Source organism: Adelges cooleyi, unplaced genomic scaffold (assembly GCF_023614345.1).
Source record: "Adelges cooleyi isolate 19-005CV unplaced genomic scaffold, UGA_ACOO_1.1 ACOO_flye_CR_arks_rails_tigmint_CR_PRNA_793, whole genome shotgun sequence".
Lineage (NCBI taxonomy): Eukaryota > Metazoa > Arthropoda > Insecta > Hemiptera > Adelgidae > Adelges > Adelges cooleyi.
In genome coordinates, this window is record NW_026096506.1 from 181,508 (window position 1) to 195,906 (window position 14,399).

At 35.0% G+C, this 14,399-nt stretch overlaps 1 protein-coding gene across 1 annotated transcript; it reads left to right on the forward strand.

Annotated features, from left to right (window-relative positions):
- Positions 1-204: 204 nt before the first annotated feature.
- Positions 205-6,846, forward strand: LOC126845467 (uncharacterized). The gene is made up of 5 exons (XM_050584114.1): positions 205-344; positions 3,878-4,114; positions 4,183-4,438; positions 5,167-5,652; positions 6,661-6,846. The coding sequence occupies exons 1-5, from the start codon at positions 205-207 to the stop codon at positions 6,844-6,846; spliced, it is 1,305 nt and encodes a 434-aa protein (XP_050440071.1).
- The last annotated feature ends 7,553 nt before the right edge of the window (positions 6,847-14,399 follow it).

Consider the following 14,399-nt stretch of genomic DNA (forward strand, 5'->3'; position numbering starts at 1 on the left):
ATGTAATAGTTCCGACTAAGGTAGCGGCACAGCTAGCTCGGACCTTAGAAGAGGGTCTACCTAAGAGGGTCTGGACCAACTGGAACAACTGCCGCGTCAGGGTCCTTGAAGACAAAGGCCCGCGCTGCTACAAGTACTTGAAGCGGCGGCATGTGGCCGTCAACTACAATGGCCCTGATCTAGGTGGGCGATTCTTCCGGTGCCATGGAGAAGGCCACCAGCCAACCTTCCCGCCCAGTCGGAAAACAAGGTCGGAGGAAAAAGAAAAAGGAAGAAGCGGCCCAGGTAGGTCAACAACGACAATCCAACGAGAGCCGAAGTGACAAGCCAAACGACACGAGAGGGCAAGTTAAGTGCCACAAGTGTCTGGTTAATGGCCATGTCATCAAAGACTGCCCGAGCCCCACTGGCTTTGCCGGAAGTGTGGTAGCAAAGAGCACAAAACAAGCGAGTGTAATGCTGCAGTGGAAGACGACCGAAAGGCCTTCCGACAAAATGTACATATAGAAAATTTTGATTCACACTATAGATTCGGCGATGTCAAACGAATTACAAAAAGTATTGTTTAAGCAAAACTTGTTATGATTGTTCCTAACTTCAAATTATTTAAATTTGATGATATTTACAAAAAATATTAAATAAACACAAGTAGAAATTAGCTTTTTGGTTATTCGTTCGCCGAATTTTCAGTCCTCTAAGACATAACCTGAAGAGTGCTCTGCAGATTACATCCACAAATGTACTACTCACCGTGCAAAACATAAAAACGTATGTAAACAATTGTATTATTACTCATTTTTTAATATTTAAATTTTAAAATAAATTAATTATACGTTGGCTTACGTATATATATATAAATATATATGATTTTTGCTTCCAAGACAAAAAACTAAAAATGAAATATTTTTAAAAATATATTTTAATTTTTCCAATTTTTTATGTTCATGATAAAGCTTTTTTAAATCAAAAACTATTGATATTTTTTAATATTTAAATTTAAATATTAAACTAATTATGCAACAAGATATAAAAATAAAACATTTAATTTTTTTAAAGGCCGTTTCCATGAAAAACTAAAAAAGTAATACTTTTATAATTATATTTAATTTTTAAAAATTGTTTATATTACAGGAAAAAAAAAACTTTGTCAAATCAAATACAACAGCCCTCTACGTGTCAAAAAAAACGTATGTATTCAATTATATTACACTTTATTAGTACAATTGATCGCAAAATTATTTTATATTATAAATTAATTATATATTGACATATTCATGTTTTATTTTTTTTGTCATATGAAAATTATATGTAATTTTTATTATACAAGTTTGAACTAATATAGTTGTTTTTTTTTTATGCTTCAGTACAAAAAAATCACCGTGATCTCTTCCATCCACAAACCAGTAAAATCCATTGCACAGCAACACTCTACAACCAGAAAAAAAACAAACGTATGGAATTGTTTAGTAATCAAATATGTGTATTCCAGTAATAAACCCTATCCAATCAACTATCAAATATTTATCTTCGATTAATGTCACAGTATTTAACCAAATAGTTCATATTATCAGTTCTATACCAAACGACAATATATTTGATATATGTATCAACAAATATTTGAACATTTAATTTTATCTATACTGAATTTGATAATGATATTGACGGATGCACAATTTGTAGTGATTCCTGCAATGATGTGGCAAAATATCATAACAGATTACCTCAGACGAATTGTAAGGTAGTTCACCAGTGTAGGATTTCGGTTGATAAAATCTCAATGTATTATATAATACACATTAATCCGGCACACTTACATTGCGCCGTTTGCTGTAAGCAAATATTTACGTGGGAATCGGATTAGTGTGTATTATATAGTATATTATAATATATTTTCTGTAATGTTGCAATGTTGAACTATTTATATGTATATAAATTGTATATATATTGTATTGTATATATTGAAAAAAAAACACACTGAGCTTTAGATCGACAATTTCTTCCACAAATTTTCAGTTATTACTAATTATTAATTTCTTTTTTAGTATTTTATGATCTTGAATTTGGCGAAGTTAGATATGTGGTTGTCTACCCTTCGCTGAATAAGTATGAAGTTATTGGGACTGGAGACGAACCTACTGTAATTTTATTATTCTGGTACAAAATTGATTTATTTCATATATCTACAATTATTATTATAACTGACATTTAACTTAAAAAATTCGTTTATTTTGGTTTTGTTTGTATAAACAAATATTTGATGTAAAAATAATATTGCATAATTATTTCATAGTTAGGGGCGGCAAAATTTAAGTTTGCCTAGGTGTGTTGAAACGCTTGAGCCGGGCTTGTACGGATGCATGTGGGGAAAAAAAGGTTGGATTAGGTTAGAAGGAAGGGGAAAGGGTGGCCTTATAAAATTTAAAAAGGATCCCTTCTCTGGGCCCGTATCGAAGCTAAACATTATTGGAATACAATTTTGCACTACTCTGTTGGTATACTTGGGTACGTTGTTTTGGGAATTCGATAACAATAAAGGTCCTTTTTATTATTTTCATTTTTAGGTATTTTACAAGACTTTCCCTGGCCGGAATTCTTTGAAGGATCGGTCGTCAACAACTGAAAAGTACTGGCAAAATATTGACAAAGTAACGGAGTACTTTGACCTTCTGGCACAAACGAGGACGGTGGCCGAAGTCTTCAGTATGTAGCGGGCTTAAAAGTAAATGAAAGCAAAAATATATTTTACTAACTAAATATTAAACGGATAGATAGCGCTAGAACTGGATTAGACTAATTTCAAAATTGGTGGGAGAGAATTTTTCTCTGAAATCATCGGGGGCCCGATTCAGAGATCGGTTTTTAGTTTCAGTTCAATGTCCACAATCATGAACGACACCCAGAAGCAGCGTGCGGTGCAATACCTCGCCGACAGTAAGTTGCAATTTTTTTTTTTATGTTTTCAATTTTAATTTCGATTAAAATTTTTTTCAATTTTTTTTTTCCTGTAGGATACAAAGGTCTTGGAATTGGCATTACCATCGAAATGGAGATGCTAGGGACGGGTTTTCTCGTCGTCGGCCAGTCGTCGCCGGGGGGTAAGTCAATTTTTTTTTTATCTATTTTCTTATAATTAATATTTTTCTTCTACGCTATACAGAGGAGCTACCGGCGTTGGTTACTGTGGACTGGGAGGTCCACTCAACCCAAGCTACCCAAGACGGCCCTAGTGTACAGCCGCCGTCGTCACCATCGGCTTAACGTCCTCCCAACCGATGTCCATAGCCATTTTTTTTTTTTTGAAATATTAGGAATGATACATTTATGATATTTATAGTTGTACTAATATCTTTTATTAGGTACACAATCTGTATTTTATGATCTAGATATTGTTCATTCTTGTTTCAATATGTTAAGTCATTTATCGTGATCTATTCATCTTGTTTCAGTAATTAATTTTCATCCATTATTCCAACATTGTAAATGTTTAAGCCATTACAATATGTTCTCTTTTTCATTATTTTTTTTGTTATTGTTACGGTTTCTGTATTTTTATGTGTGACCCATAGGTCTTTCATAGGTTTCTTTCGAGGAACCCAATCATATATGTGCCAACTAATATCACTTGAAATAAGTGCAGCTATTTAGGCGCCTATTAAGAATATTTATTTTACTCGATAGTTATGCAGTGTTATTTTTTTTTTTACTTCTAATCGATTTGTTATCATTTCAATGAATTATCAAAAGAAGATATAATATTTTTGTTTCCAAAGCAACAATGCAAACGTATAATACATTTTTTTTTTTGATAATACAAAAATGACGCGACTTTTTCGCAGATTGTTTTTCATGCCAAAAGAATTAATAATATGAAATTTAGTTTTTTTATACTTTTAATTTACTACACCAATTCACTTGGTACCGCCCAACACGTCGAATGCCGCAAAGCCAAAAAGCAGTGTAAACCTCACATGCTAAATGGGCATTACATCCAATGGCCGAACCAAAAAATGGAAGAATACTATTTACAGAATAAAAAATTTATACCGAAAAACATAATTTTTACCAGGTTTCAAATTTGCGGCAATCACGTATTTTTGGTTTCACCGCGCTTCAAGTAAGAATACAGTATCTGTGGTTAATTTCGATACACATTACCACACATCATTCTAATTGTTGTTTCAGAGAAGGAGTGCCTTTTACATTAAGTAGCGTCACGCTTAATGGCAACGATCAATGTTACAACTATGTCCGGCCTTTCCCGTCTTTGGTGATGAGCGATGTAGGCGGCCAAGAAGCCATAGTAAACGCAGTCGATATATACATGGGCCAGGACGGTATTCTGTGGGTGTTGGATATTGGAATTGTCAACACTATCGAAGACAGACCTATTAAAGAAAATGATCCCAAAGTGTTAGGGATCAACTTCGGGAACGGCCGAGTAGGTTACAAAATAAAACATCCCAAATACATTTAAAATCATATATTTAAAACTTGTGACAAAAACAAATGTCCACATAGTAAGTTTTGGAACAAGAACTAAAAAACCGTTGGCCCTTAGCCCAAACCTAACAAGTGAATCCCCCTTCATATGAATCGGCCGTCAGATTTTCTGCAACATGTCTAGTTGCTTCTTAAATCACCTCAGAGTAATTACAAATTACCGTTTTCAGTGTGTTCTCTACGTAAGAGTATTATTTAACATATTTAGGAAAATAAATCACCTGTTGCTAAACATGCAGTATTTAGTCTTAACATAAACTCTGTCAAACTATTGAAAACTGTAAAAAATGTTATCTATAAATGTCAAAAAATAAAGAAAATTGCTCAATTGGAATTTAAGTCCGTTACTAAATTACTTATAAAATTTATAAAAACACGTGTTAGCGATGAGTCATATCGTCAGCTATGACGCCACCCCTTATGATACCTCCTACCGATATGCCGCTATGTCATATCAGTAAGATTTATTGCGGGAGTGTCTTCAGTCAGCTAATAGCGTTCATCCGTGTAAAAATCCGTGTTATTGTTTCTAATAGGGTTTTTTTTATTAATTAAATATTAATCCACGAGAGACACAAGCAACTTAAACAGACTAAGTACATACTACTTATCTTTATAATAATAATTGGGTACGTTAAAAAAATGAATTGTGTTATTTTTTTCTAGATAATCCATACGATACCGTTGAGGCCCCTAATATGCCGAGTGCGAAGTCGACTACAATATATTGTGGTCGAATACATTGGCGACAACAGCCCTATTATTTATGTTGGAGACGGCGGAACTCGTTCAATTATAGTTTGGAACGTCGATGGTAAAGAAGGATACAAAGTGAAACTTCCGCGCACCGCCACCATCTCTTGTACAGAAACCGGAGCTGAAGACATGTTCTATTTGGTCCTCATCGAAACGCCCAGTTGCAATTACTTGTACTTCACGTATTTGTCCAGTGTGGACATGTTTAAGGTACGGACAAAAGACCTGCGTAAGCGCATCCATCCTAAGTGCATAGTAAACGTTGGTCGGAAGCCGTGCAAAATGGTCATTGTTGGGTCAGCTTACGGATCGGTGATATACTTCCGCATCAAAGGAATGCAGAATCTGTACAGCTGGGACACTAAAGAAAGTTTTTTAGAAGAAAACATGATGGTGGTTGGTAAACACGATCGAATCTAACAATTACTAAAACTATCTTTATTAACTCACATCGCGAATTAAATTGTTTTTTTCATCATTCAAGTCGATCCACTTAACACTCCTGCCGCAAAATCCATCTACTTTTCACTATTTACACTTTATTACTTTTCTCATAACCATTTGTCTTACTTTTGGCACTTTTTTTTGTGTTTTTCGCCAAAATGATTCAGACCCCGTCATCACCATTTCTCGATATCTGTCAAAATGAATTAAAATTTGGCGCACTTGTTCTACACGGGATTTTGTTCCGCTGGCTTAGCGATTTATAATTGATTTCGTCATGATTTTATCGTTTGTTCCAAGTCAGCAAAACAAAATCCCGCATAGAACAAGTTTGCTGGCATGCCATTCCATTTAAAATCAAATATTTTTAATTCAAGTCAAAGAGAAACGCTAGCTAACTAAATTATGACTATTTTAGTAATTATCGCTAATCGTAGTGACGATTTCATTGTAGTTTTTTTCCCAACTCTACTAATTATTTTTTTTATTATTAAATGAGGTTCCATTTGTTAAGCTGGTACTATACTTTTATTTAAGTGTTTTAACAGAAAACATAAACGACCTTGCTTTCTTTTAACATGATGAAACCTCAATTTTTAGCGTCTTTACTTTATACATGGTATTGCTTAACATTACTTTCGGAATCTGTTTAAACCATACACATCCATTTCAGTGTTCTATTTTCGGAAATCGTGTTCGATTCCCAACGCTTGAACGCACTTCCTGTTATTTCTTATCATCTCGTCCGGCCACACTTTATTCTTTTCGTTGCGTCAAACACTTTAACTCCTCTATTCTCTTGCATAGTTGATCCCAATTATTAAAAATGATCAACTCCACATGTTTTCCAAGGTCCTCAGATTACTTCTAAAATCTGTTTATTACCAATCCTTATGACCGGTACGAATGTTTTTTTATAGATTTTCTTATGATGGGATAATTTATAAAATTCCTATTTAGGTTAAGAAAAGCGTGGATTGTAGAACGATCACACACATAGATGTCGACAACGACGGTGTGCTGTGGGAACTAGAGAGTAATATCGATGATTACATGAGGAACACTGTCGGATGTTACGGAGCTAGCATAGTGCTCAAGCCCATATTTGGAAAATCAGAACCTCTACAACCGTGTTTAACAGAGTAGTTGGAGACGCGCGATCTAGAATGGCCGTACCATCGTTGATCCAATCGGAAATAACGTATCCAATATTGATCTAGTCCAGCAGTGGTCTTATGTAAGTTGGATAACGTAATAGAACAAAATAGTCTTGTTGCAACATTGCTTCAATATTTCTGTAAGAAGTTTATTTTGCTTTTTGGCTGTTATTTAATAGATATAAATAAGTTAATGTGTATGGTTAAATTAATATAAAAATGTAAATATTGGAAATTCTGTTCATAGCTAGTCGTGATCAAGATGAATTTGTTTTGTTTTATCATTCATGTAATTTTTTTCATTCAAATACAGATCTTCTTTATTTTAGCCTTATCATTTATAAATGGGAAAGTTTAAATAAAATAAAAATACAATTGAAATACAAAACAACTGCTTCTATAATTCAACCAAGTAACGACTACAGTAAGATTATTTTGATCCAAATATATTATTCGCTAAAAACAATACTATTCTAAGTTTTAATACAATCGACTAGTAACAAATACAGGGCGATTCATGTGATGCTAGAGAGTCATTTTCTGGGAAAATATGACTATTTAGATAACTTAGTACAGTTGGAAACGAAGGTTGGCGTTCTGCGTCCTAAATATGAGCTTACCAGACAGTAAATGGACGTACGGGCGGATTGCGGGAAGTCATACTCGATTATAATGGGGAGAAAATTCGCGGTGTGGATTAAAACCTTCAAAACGTCATCTCGTATCACCACCCTGGAAAACCGGGCTGTGCACGAGGGTTTGACAGCTCTCTTTGTACTAACTTAAATATTACATTTATTTGCTTGTTCATCAATACACTCGGCAGTAATCCTTGATGTAGGAGTCAATCATTTTGGGTGGACCAAGCAAAACAGCTGACGACGTATTTAGCAGACAGCCTAATCAAGTGCAACTTGTTAGGTTCGTAGACATCAATGACTAACAAAAAATTTAGGATAGAGCAGGGGAGAGACGGGCTTAGAGGGTTGCTAATGCAAACAATATCAAGTATTTGTGCCACAGGATGGAGAAAAATAGTAATAGAAAACTCATGGGCGACACCTGATGAGGGGGAGGCATTGCATATACATTAAACAGGTATCCAAGGGGAGCGACGGGTGCTGTGCCACTGGCTCTTAAAGACTAGGTGAGGCCCACCGAAACGGAGGATTTAAAAATTATGTTTATGTGTTAAGGACCCACCCTCATCAGGGCTAATAGATACATATATATTTATATATATATATTACATTGTACAACTTATTAGGACTAACATATACTACATATATCTATATATTGTATTATATAACTTCTCATTGTTAAATATTGCTAAATATGAATGTACCACACGTGCCGATTTCACATCAGACCCAACAGGTCATTACAGCATCTTGCGAAAGCAGACAACTTGTAATTCTGTTCACAGTTGACCTCAACAACGAGGCCAACCACTAAAAGGAACTTAACGTTTTTGGCAACTACCGTGCGAATCTCACATCGAAGCTAGCCAATTTCGACCATGCGAAGGCTGCACTCTCATGCCTCTACCCTTCCTCCACCGTTGACATAAGCGGATGTCATGGACGAGCGAGGTCATCCACGCGCGGACTTTCGATAATTGCGAGGATTCCCACGGCCATTCAACGAGCGGACCAGCATATAAGGGAGAACTTCAGTCATAGCAGGCAGATGTGCTGGGACCACGACACACTACACTTGAAGTTTCTACCTATCATCTTCTTTTGAAGTCTTAAGTGGCTTATAATTGTCTTAATCATCATATTTTTGAAGCATACTGAACTTATGCTATTAACTGTTTGTCGTTGTACATGTTTTATAAGTATATTAAACTAAATGTTTGTGATTGACTCTGAAGTTATTCTATTAAATATCTAAAAACCTATCACCACGATTGTGACAAGACTCAAACAGCCTGCAATGCATACGTACAGGGCTACAGGGTTGTTACATATGTATGTTTGAGTAAATGTTCAAGAAGATGTACACTAGTAGTAAGTTAAAATTGTGAGTCCGCCTCGCGAAGAGAAAAACGGAATTTTGTAATTACAATTTTCATTGTAGTGAATGCTAATAAATGATGCTGCCTGGGAGGAAGTAGCGTGCAAACAGTTCCCTCCTAGGTTAGCGATTATTTGGGGGGGAAAAAAAGACTGTAGTATTCAACAAATGTATTGGCAAAAGAAATCGAATCTGGTTTTATATATTAAAATTTCATTTATCGATATATTCCAAACGATAAAAAAAACAGATAACGGAAAACGACTGTTACGCTTATCTGTATAAATAATTGTTTACATGATGGAAGATGGTAATTTCGAGACTTAAGAAATAATACCGTACTTAACGCCACCTGAGTTGCCTATTTTTATGAAAGTCTTCCTGCAGAAGCCAAACTGAACATTACAGAATATATTTTTTGTTGGTCGAACTTTTTTTGTGTGTAATGATTTGTAAGCAATATCTCATTTTAAAAACCATGTTAACTTTTCGCCAATCGATTATTACGAACCTACATTTTAATATTTTAACTTTCCCACTTTAACCTTTTAATAAGTTGTTACCGCGTTATACTTTATTGACAATTTGTTTAACATATTATAATTTTTCTTTTATTTAAAACATTACACCGTGTTAGTTTCGCGTGACGGCAATTAACTCGATAGTTACATAAACGGATTACTTGAAAAATCTAAGGTACGGATTATTGAGCAAGTCAGAATTTTAATATCAACTTTGATGTTGAAGCCAAAAGGGCCAAAAGCCAAAAGGGCCACCAAAGGTCACATTGATACATCTGAAGACGATTTACCTCTAATTGTTTATGGGCAATTTTTTATGTGAAATATGGCACTCAGTGGAACCGTAGACCATCTAATCAGAGGGTTAGATCTATATCAAAATGTTTTTGCATTAAATAAATGTCTAATAACAATTATTTATTAGTAATAATGATAAATTTAATAATCTCAATTAAATAACAATTATATTTTGTAATAGCGCTATTTAAACATGTATTTTAACATATTTATTATAATGGGGTACATTTTTATCCCGCGGTATCGGAAACCTTGCGAGTGGTGACGGGTTAAATAAACACTTCGATGCGAATTTATGGATAGTATGTATAAACCACACATAGTAACCTACTCAAATACACTCTAATGTAACTCATCGCTCCAGTTCAAACTAATTCTATGTAAGTGATAATTCAATATAGTATAATTTTTCAAAAATTTAATTGAACTTTTTCAATTATACTACGATATGACGGCACAACGGCCTGCCTTTGGCCTCGCGGTACGAGTGGGAGCGAACAACTCGGTCAGGTGCTCCACTCACCTTACTGCCCGCTGGAAACCTGGACCATCCTGCCACCACGGTTACCATCCATCGTCAGGACCCGCCAGAGAGTCAGTCAGGGCTGCGGAAAACGGACGCTGCTCCAACGCGCCCCCAACACCCAGCTCCAGTTTTGGGACGCCACCGGGGGGAGACTCGAAGACCCGGAGTATCTGGGCGAGGACGGGACGGCCGATGGACAGCGGTAACTCCATCCAACGTCAGCCGCCAGACTCGGCGCGGCGCCCATAATGTGAGGGACTCGCAAGGGCGATTCACACCAAGGAAAACGTGGGCCCCCCTCACCGATGCCCTCAATCAAGGAAGGACGGAGCCCAGGCAGCTGGAAAAAAGCGACCACCAACCCGGAACTTCACAGGCCAGCACCTCGACCACGACAGTGGAAGCACCGGAGGAACCGGAAGTTTTCCACTGGGACGCCCTAGAGTAAAATGGGAAGAAAGGGTAAAAGAAGACGTGGAAAAAGTAAAGCCAGGAGAGGTTTGGAAGAAATTATCGTTAGAAACAGAAAGCTGGAGGCAAATATGCTGGACGGTATGGTCTTGAAGGCCGAAAACCACGAAGAAGATTTTTTTTTTAATTGAACTTTTTCTATTATACTAGGATATGCTAACTTTCTTATTAAAATCGTTTAATGTCTATTTTATCATATCGCTGATATACTAGAAGCTTATAAAGATGAATCAAACTTTGATCATGGAATAGATAGAAATAAATTACACACAGAAGATGAAGTCGTCTTAAATATAATCAGACAAAATTATTCCAATTATAATATAGATCTGGAATCGGGAAATATGCTTAACTTATTTGGACTCAGTAATAGATTAATATTTTCATTCATTGGTATAAGTTTTCCTAATCATTTTGACATAACAGTATGCTTAAATCGTAAACCGTGTGAGACAACATTATCTTATTTAAAACGTCTCCAGAACAAGAAATTGTAAGACAACTCATTAGGAGTAATTTTAAATTATAAATTTTTTTTTAATTGAACTTTTTCAATTATACTACGATATGCTAACTTTCCGGTAGGAAGTGAGATACATAAGATGTCCATATAGGACAAACTATTTTTTTTGGTTAACGGCGTTGGACGAAGTGTTCCGGTTGTTGTTGTTTTCCGTTTAGTATTATTTATAATAAACTTTTTTTTTAAATAATATTTTAATAAGTAATTACTTGAATTTATTGGTGGAAATACGACTCCACAACCAAACAGTACAACTTCACCAGCTACGTCGCCACCAAATTAATATAAACGATCAGAATATTTTTTAGTTGATAATTTGCATAAAACATTAGTATTTTTATATATCAATATTTTACGTGTATTATTTATTTATATCATAGATAATTATTCAATAATTTCTTATATTTTACTGGTTTGGTTCATTATAACTAGGGTCCGGATTTGTATGCATTTCCATATTTGTAATGAGTGTATGCAGTTTGACGATAGTAAGAAATGTGGACGATTTGTGTAACAGAGTTCACAGAAAAAAGTTTATTTTACATATAAATATATATTTTAGGGATGGCGGCATATTTGAAAATTTTTGCATATTTAAGCATATTTTGTATATAAGTCCATTAAACCGATTATTATATTTCTATTTCACCACAGAAACTAGATTATGATTTATGAGTTCATGAAGTATTGTTGGGAAATACATTTTATTTCCCGTGTCATATTTTTGTTAGATAGTTATTGTTAACATTTAATCTTGTTAATCGCAATGTGGTTATCGGCAACAATACCGACCGGTTTTCCCTTATTGAATTTCCTTTTTAAAATGATATTTTGTAAACATGCCTTGTCGTGTTCTCGGAAATAATCGCTAGTCAGTGTCAGTACTGAGTACTCAGAAGTCGCCTTTATCATTTTATATTGAAAAGAATTGTTCTGCAAAAGGAAATATATTTCAGGGTCGTGTATGTTTTAAGCCTGCTACTGACAGTTTATGGAGGTTATCGCTATCACATTGGCACTTTGTCCAACACGCAAATTGGAAAATATTATGAGAGTTTGGACACCTTCAAAGTGCAAACCAAGGAAGTCAATTTGAAAATGTATCTGGATTTAACCCAATATAATTAGAATGCAAAAAGAGTGCACGAGTAACGCATCGTTAGACTTCTGTGAACATTTTACAAATTTAGAATTTGTCTAAAGTCATTTAGTACAAGCTCAAGCCTCATAAAACACTCACGCGAATAAAAAAATTGCTAAATTAAATATAAGTTTGACTTACACCCACTTTACCTTGTAGATTTGTTTTTAGTAGTTGTTTGACAATGTTTTATTAATGGATTATTATTATTATTATTAGAAACAACTAACATTGTTTTTGTGATTTTTTGTTATCATAATATGTATATTTATATATTTTAAAATAATTATTAAAAATTGTCTGTCATTCATTTGAAATTGTCGGCAATCTTTGTTTTTAATCAATGTCTTACTACGCAATTTGCTATATGTTAAAGTTTGAGAATTTTTATTTAATAAATAATTAGGCACAATTGTAAATAAATGGCCTGGTCGAAGTCACGGGTGTTTCTAACGAACACATGAGGTGTGCACATCTTAGTATTTAACAAGTTGGTAATCCTTGAAACCATTTTGTGAATCTGAATTTGGCCAACCTAATATATAATAGTGAAAACGGTTTTTACGTACACATCAATGTTTATTGGATTATTTTAGGTAAAAATAAAAAGCGTAAAAAATAATAGGTATTTCCAGTTTTACAATATGTAAATATAATAAACTATAAAGTCCACACCTTTTTGTTAGTTTCAAATTTCTATGGGATAATCTTAAGATAACCGATAACGTACTATCGAGAAACGTTGACAAACCAAAACAATTTCATATACCCTTTTCCCAAAAAGGGGAAGGAAACTTTTCTTTATTCCTCTTTTTTTGAATAAAATGTTCAGACTTAAAAGTATGAAAATCAGATTGTAGTTAGTGTGGGTTTAGCTCCACTTTAGCTTACTAAACTATACTAAGCATACTATACATTTCTATATTTTTTTTATACATGTTTGGTTTACTACCTCATTTTTATTTGTAAAAAAAAAAAAAAAAGTCCGAGGTCAGACCTCGATAGGGGTGGGTCAGCTGTAACGGGTACACTCGACACCCCGTTACCACTCGCCCCAAACATGCTTAATGAGCTTTTGTCAATAAGACAATAGGTAGGAGACAGCGAACACACAGGACAATGGCCTCTGCGCCGGCCCCATCAATCAGTTGAGACCTGACCATCATTTGTCACGCTTTGACGCCGTGTACTTTTTATCCCTTATCGTGTGTGTTCACTCAACTCCGGTTCTCCAAGACCAACTGACAATCTCAGGGACCCAGGTAGAAGTGTATTTTGTATACATATATTGGTCGTTAGTTTTACCCTGTAAATAAATAGTTATAGTTGCTTACTTAAGAGTTACATCATTTAAAGGTACCACCACCCGTTTAGCCCCTCGGGTGATATATACAAATTCATAAGGGGGACTTAAGGTTTATTTAAGCGTAGACACGAGCTAACTTCCTGTTCTCTATACGAGATCCACTTGATAAGGCTTGCTAAAATTAGCTAAGATTTACACAACATTATACTTAAGCCGATTTCTCCTTGAATATTAATAATATTTTATGTACAACCTAAATGGGTTTCTCTCTACTTTGTATGTAACCAAAAGGTTAACAACACTATAAATGTAAATTATAAATTCAATTTATTTATACAAATACTAAGAAACCGTATACTTTGTACAACTGGATATTGCGAAAATGCGCAAAAACACATTAAATATTGTATAAATTATATGTGAACGGGCCGGGGGCGGACAATAATAGGCCACTTACCCGGTTACCAATTGCCTTACACTTACCGATCAGTGCTGTGTGGGTAGTGGGGTAAATAGTCTCACTGGAAGTGTGAGTTCAACTAACAACGCGATCTTAACACCGTTCCGAATCCAGGTTGACAACGCCGTCGACGAGATATTACCTGGTGCCTTCAACGTCAACTTTGCACAGCGTGTCTACACATACCTCGGGAGAGATGTGGCACATCGGGCTGTCCCTGACCGCACCAGAGATTTTGTTGAAGCTTGGCGTCGATTGCTTATGACAGTGACCGTTCC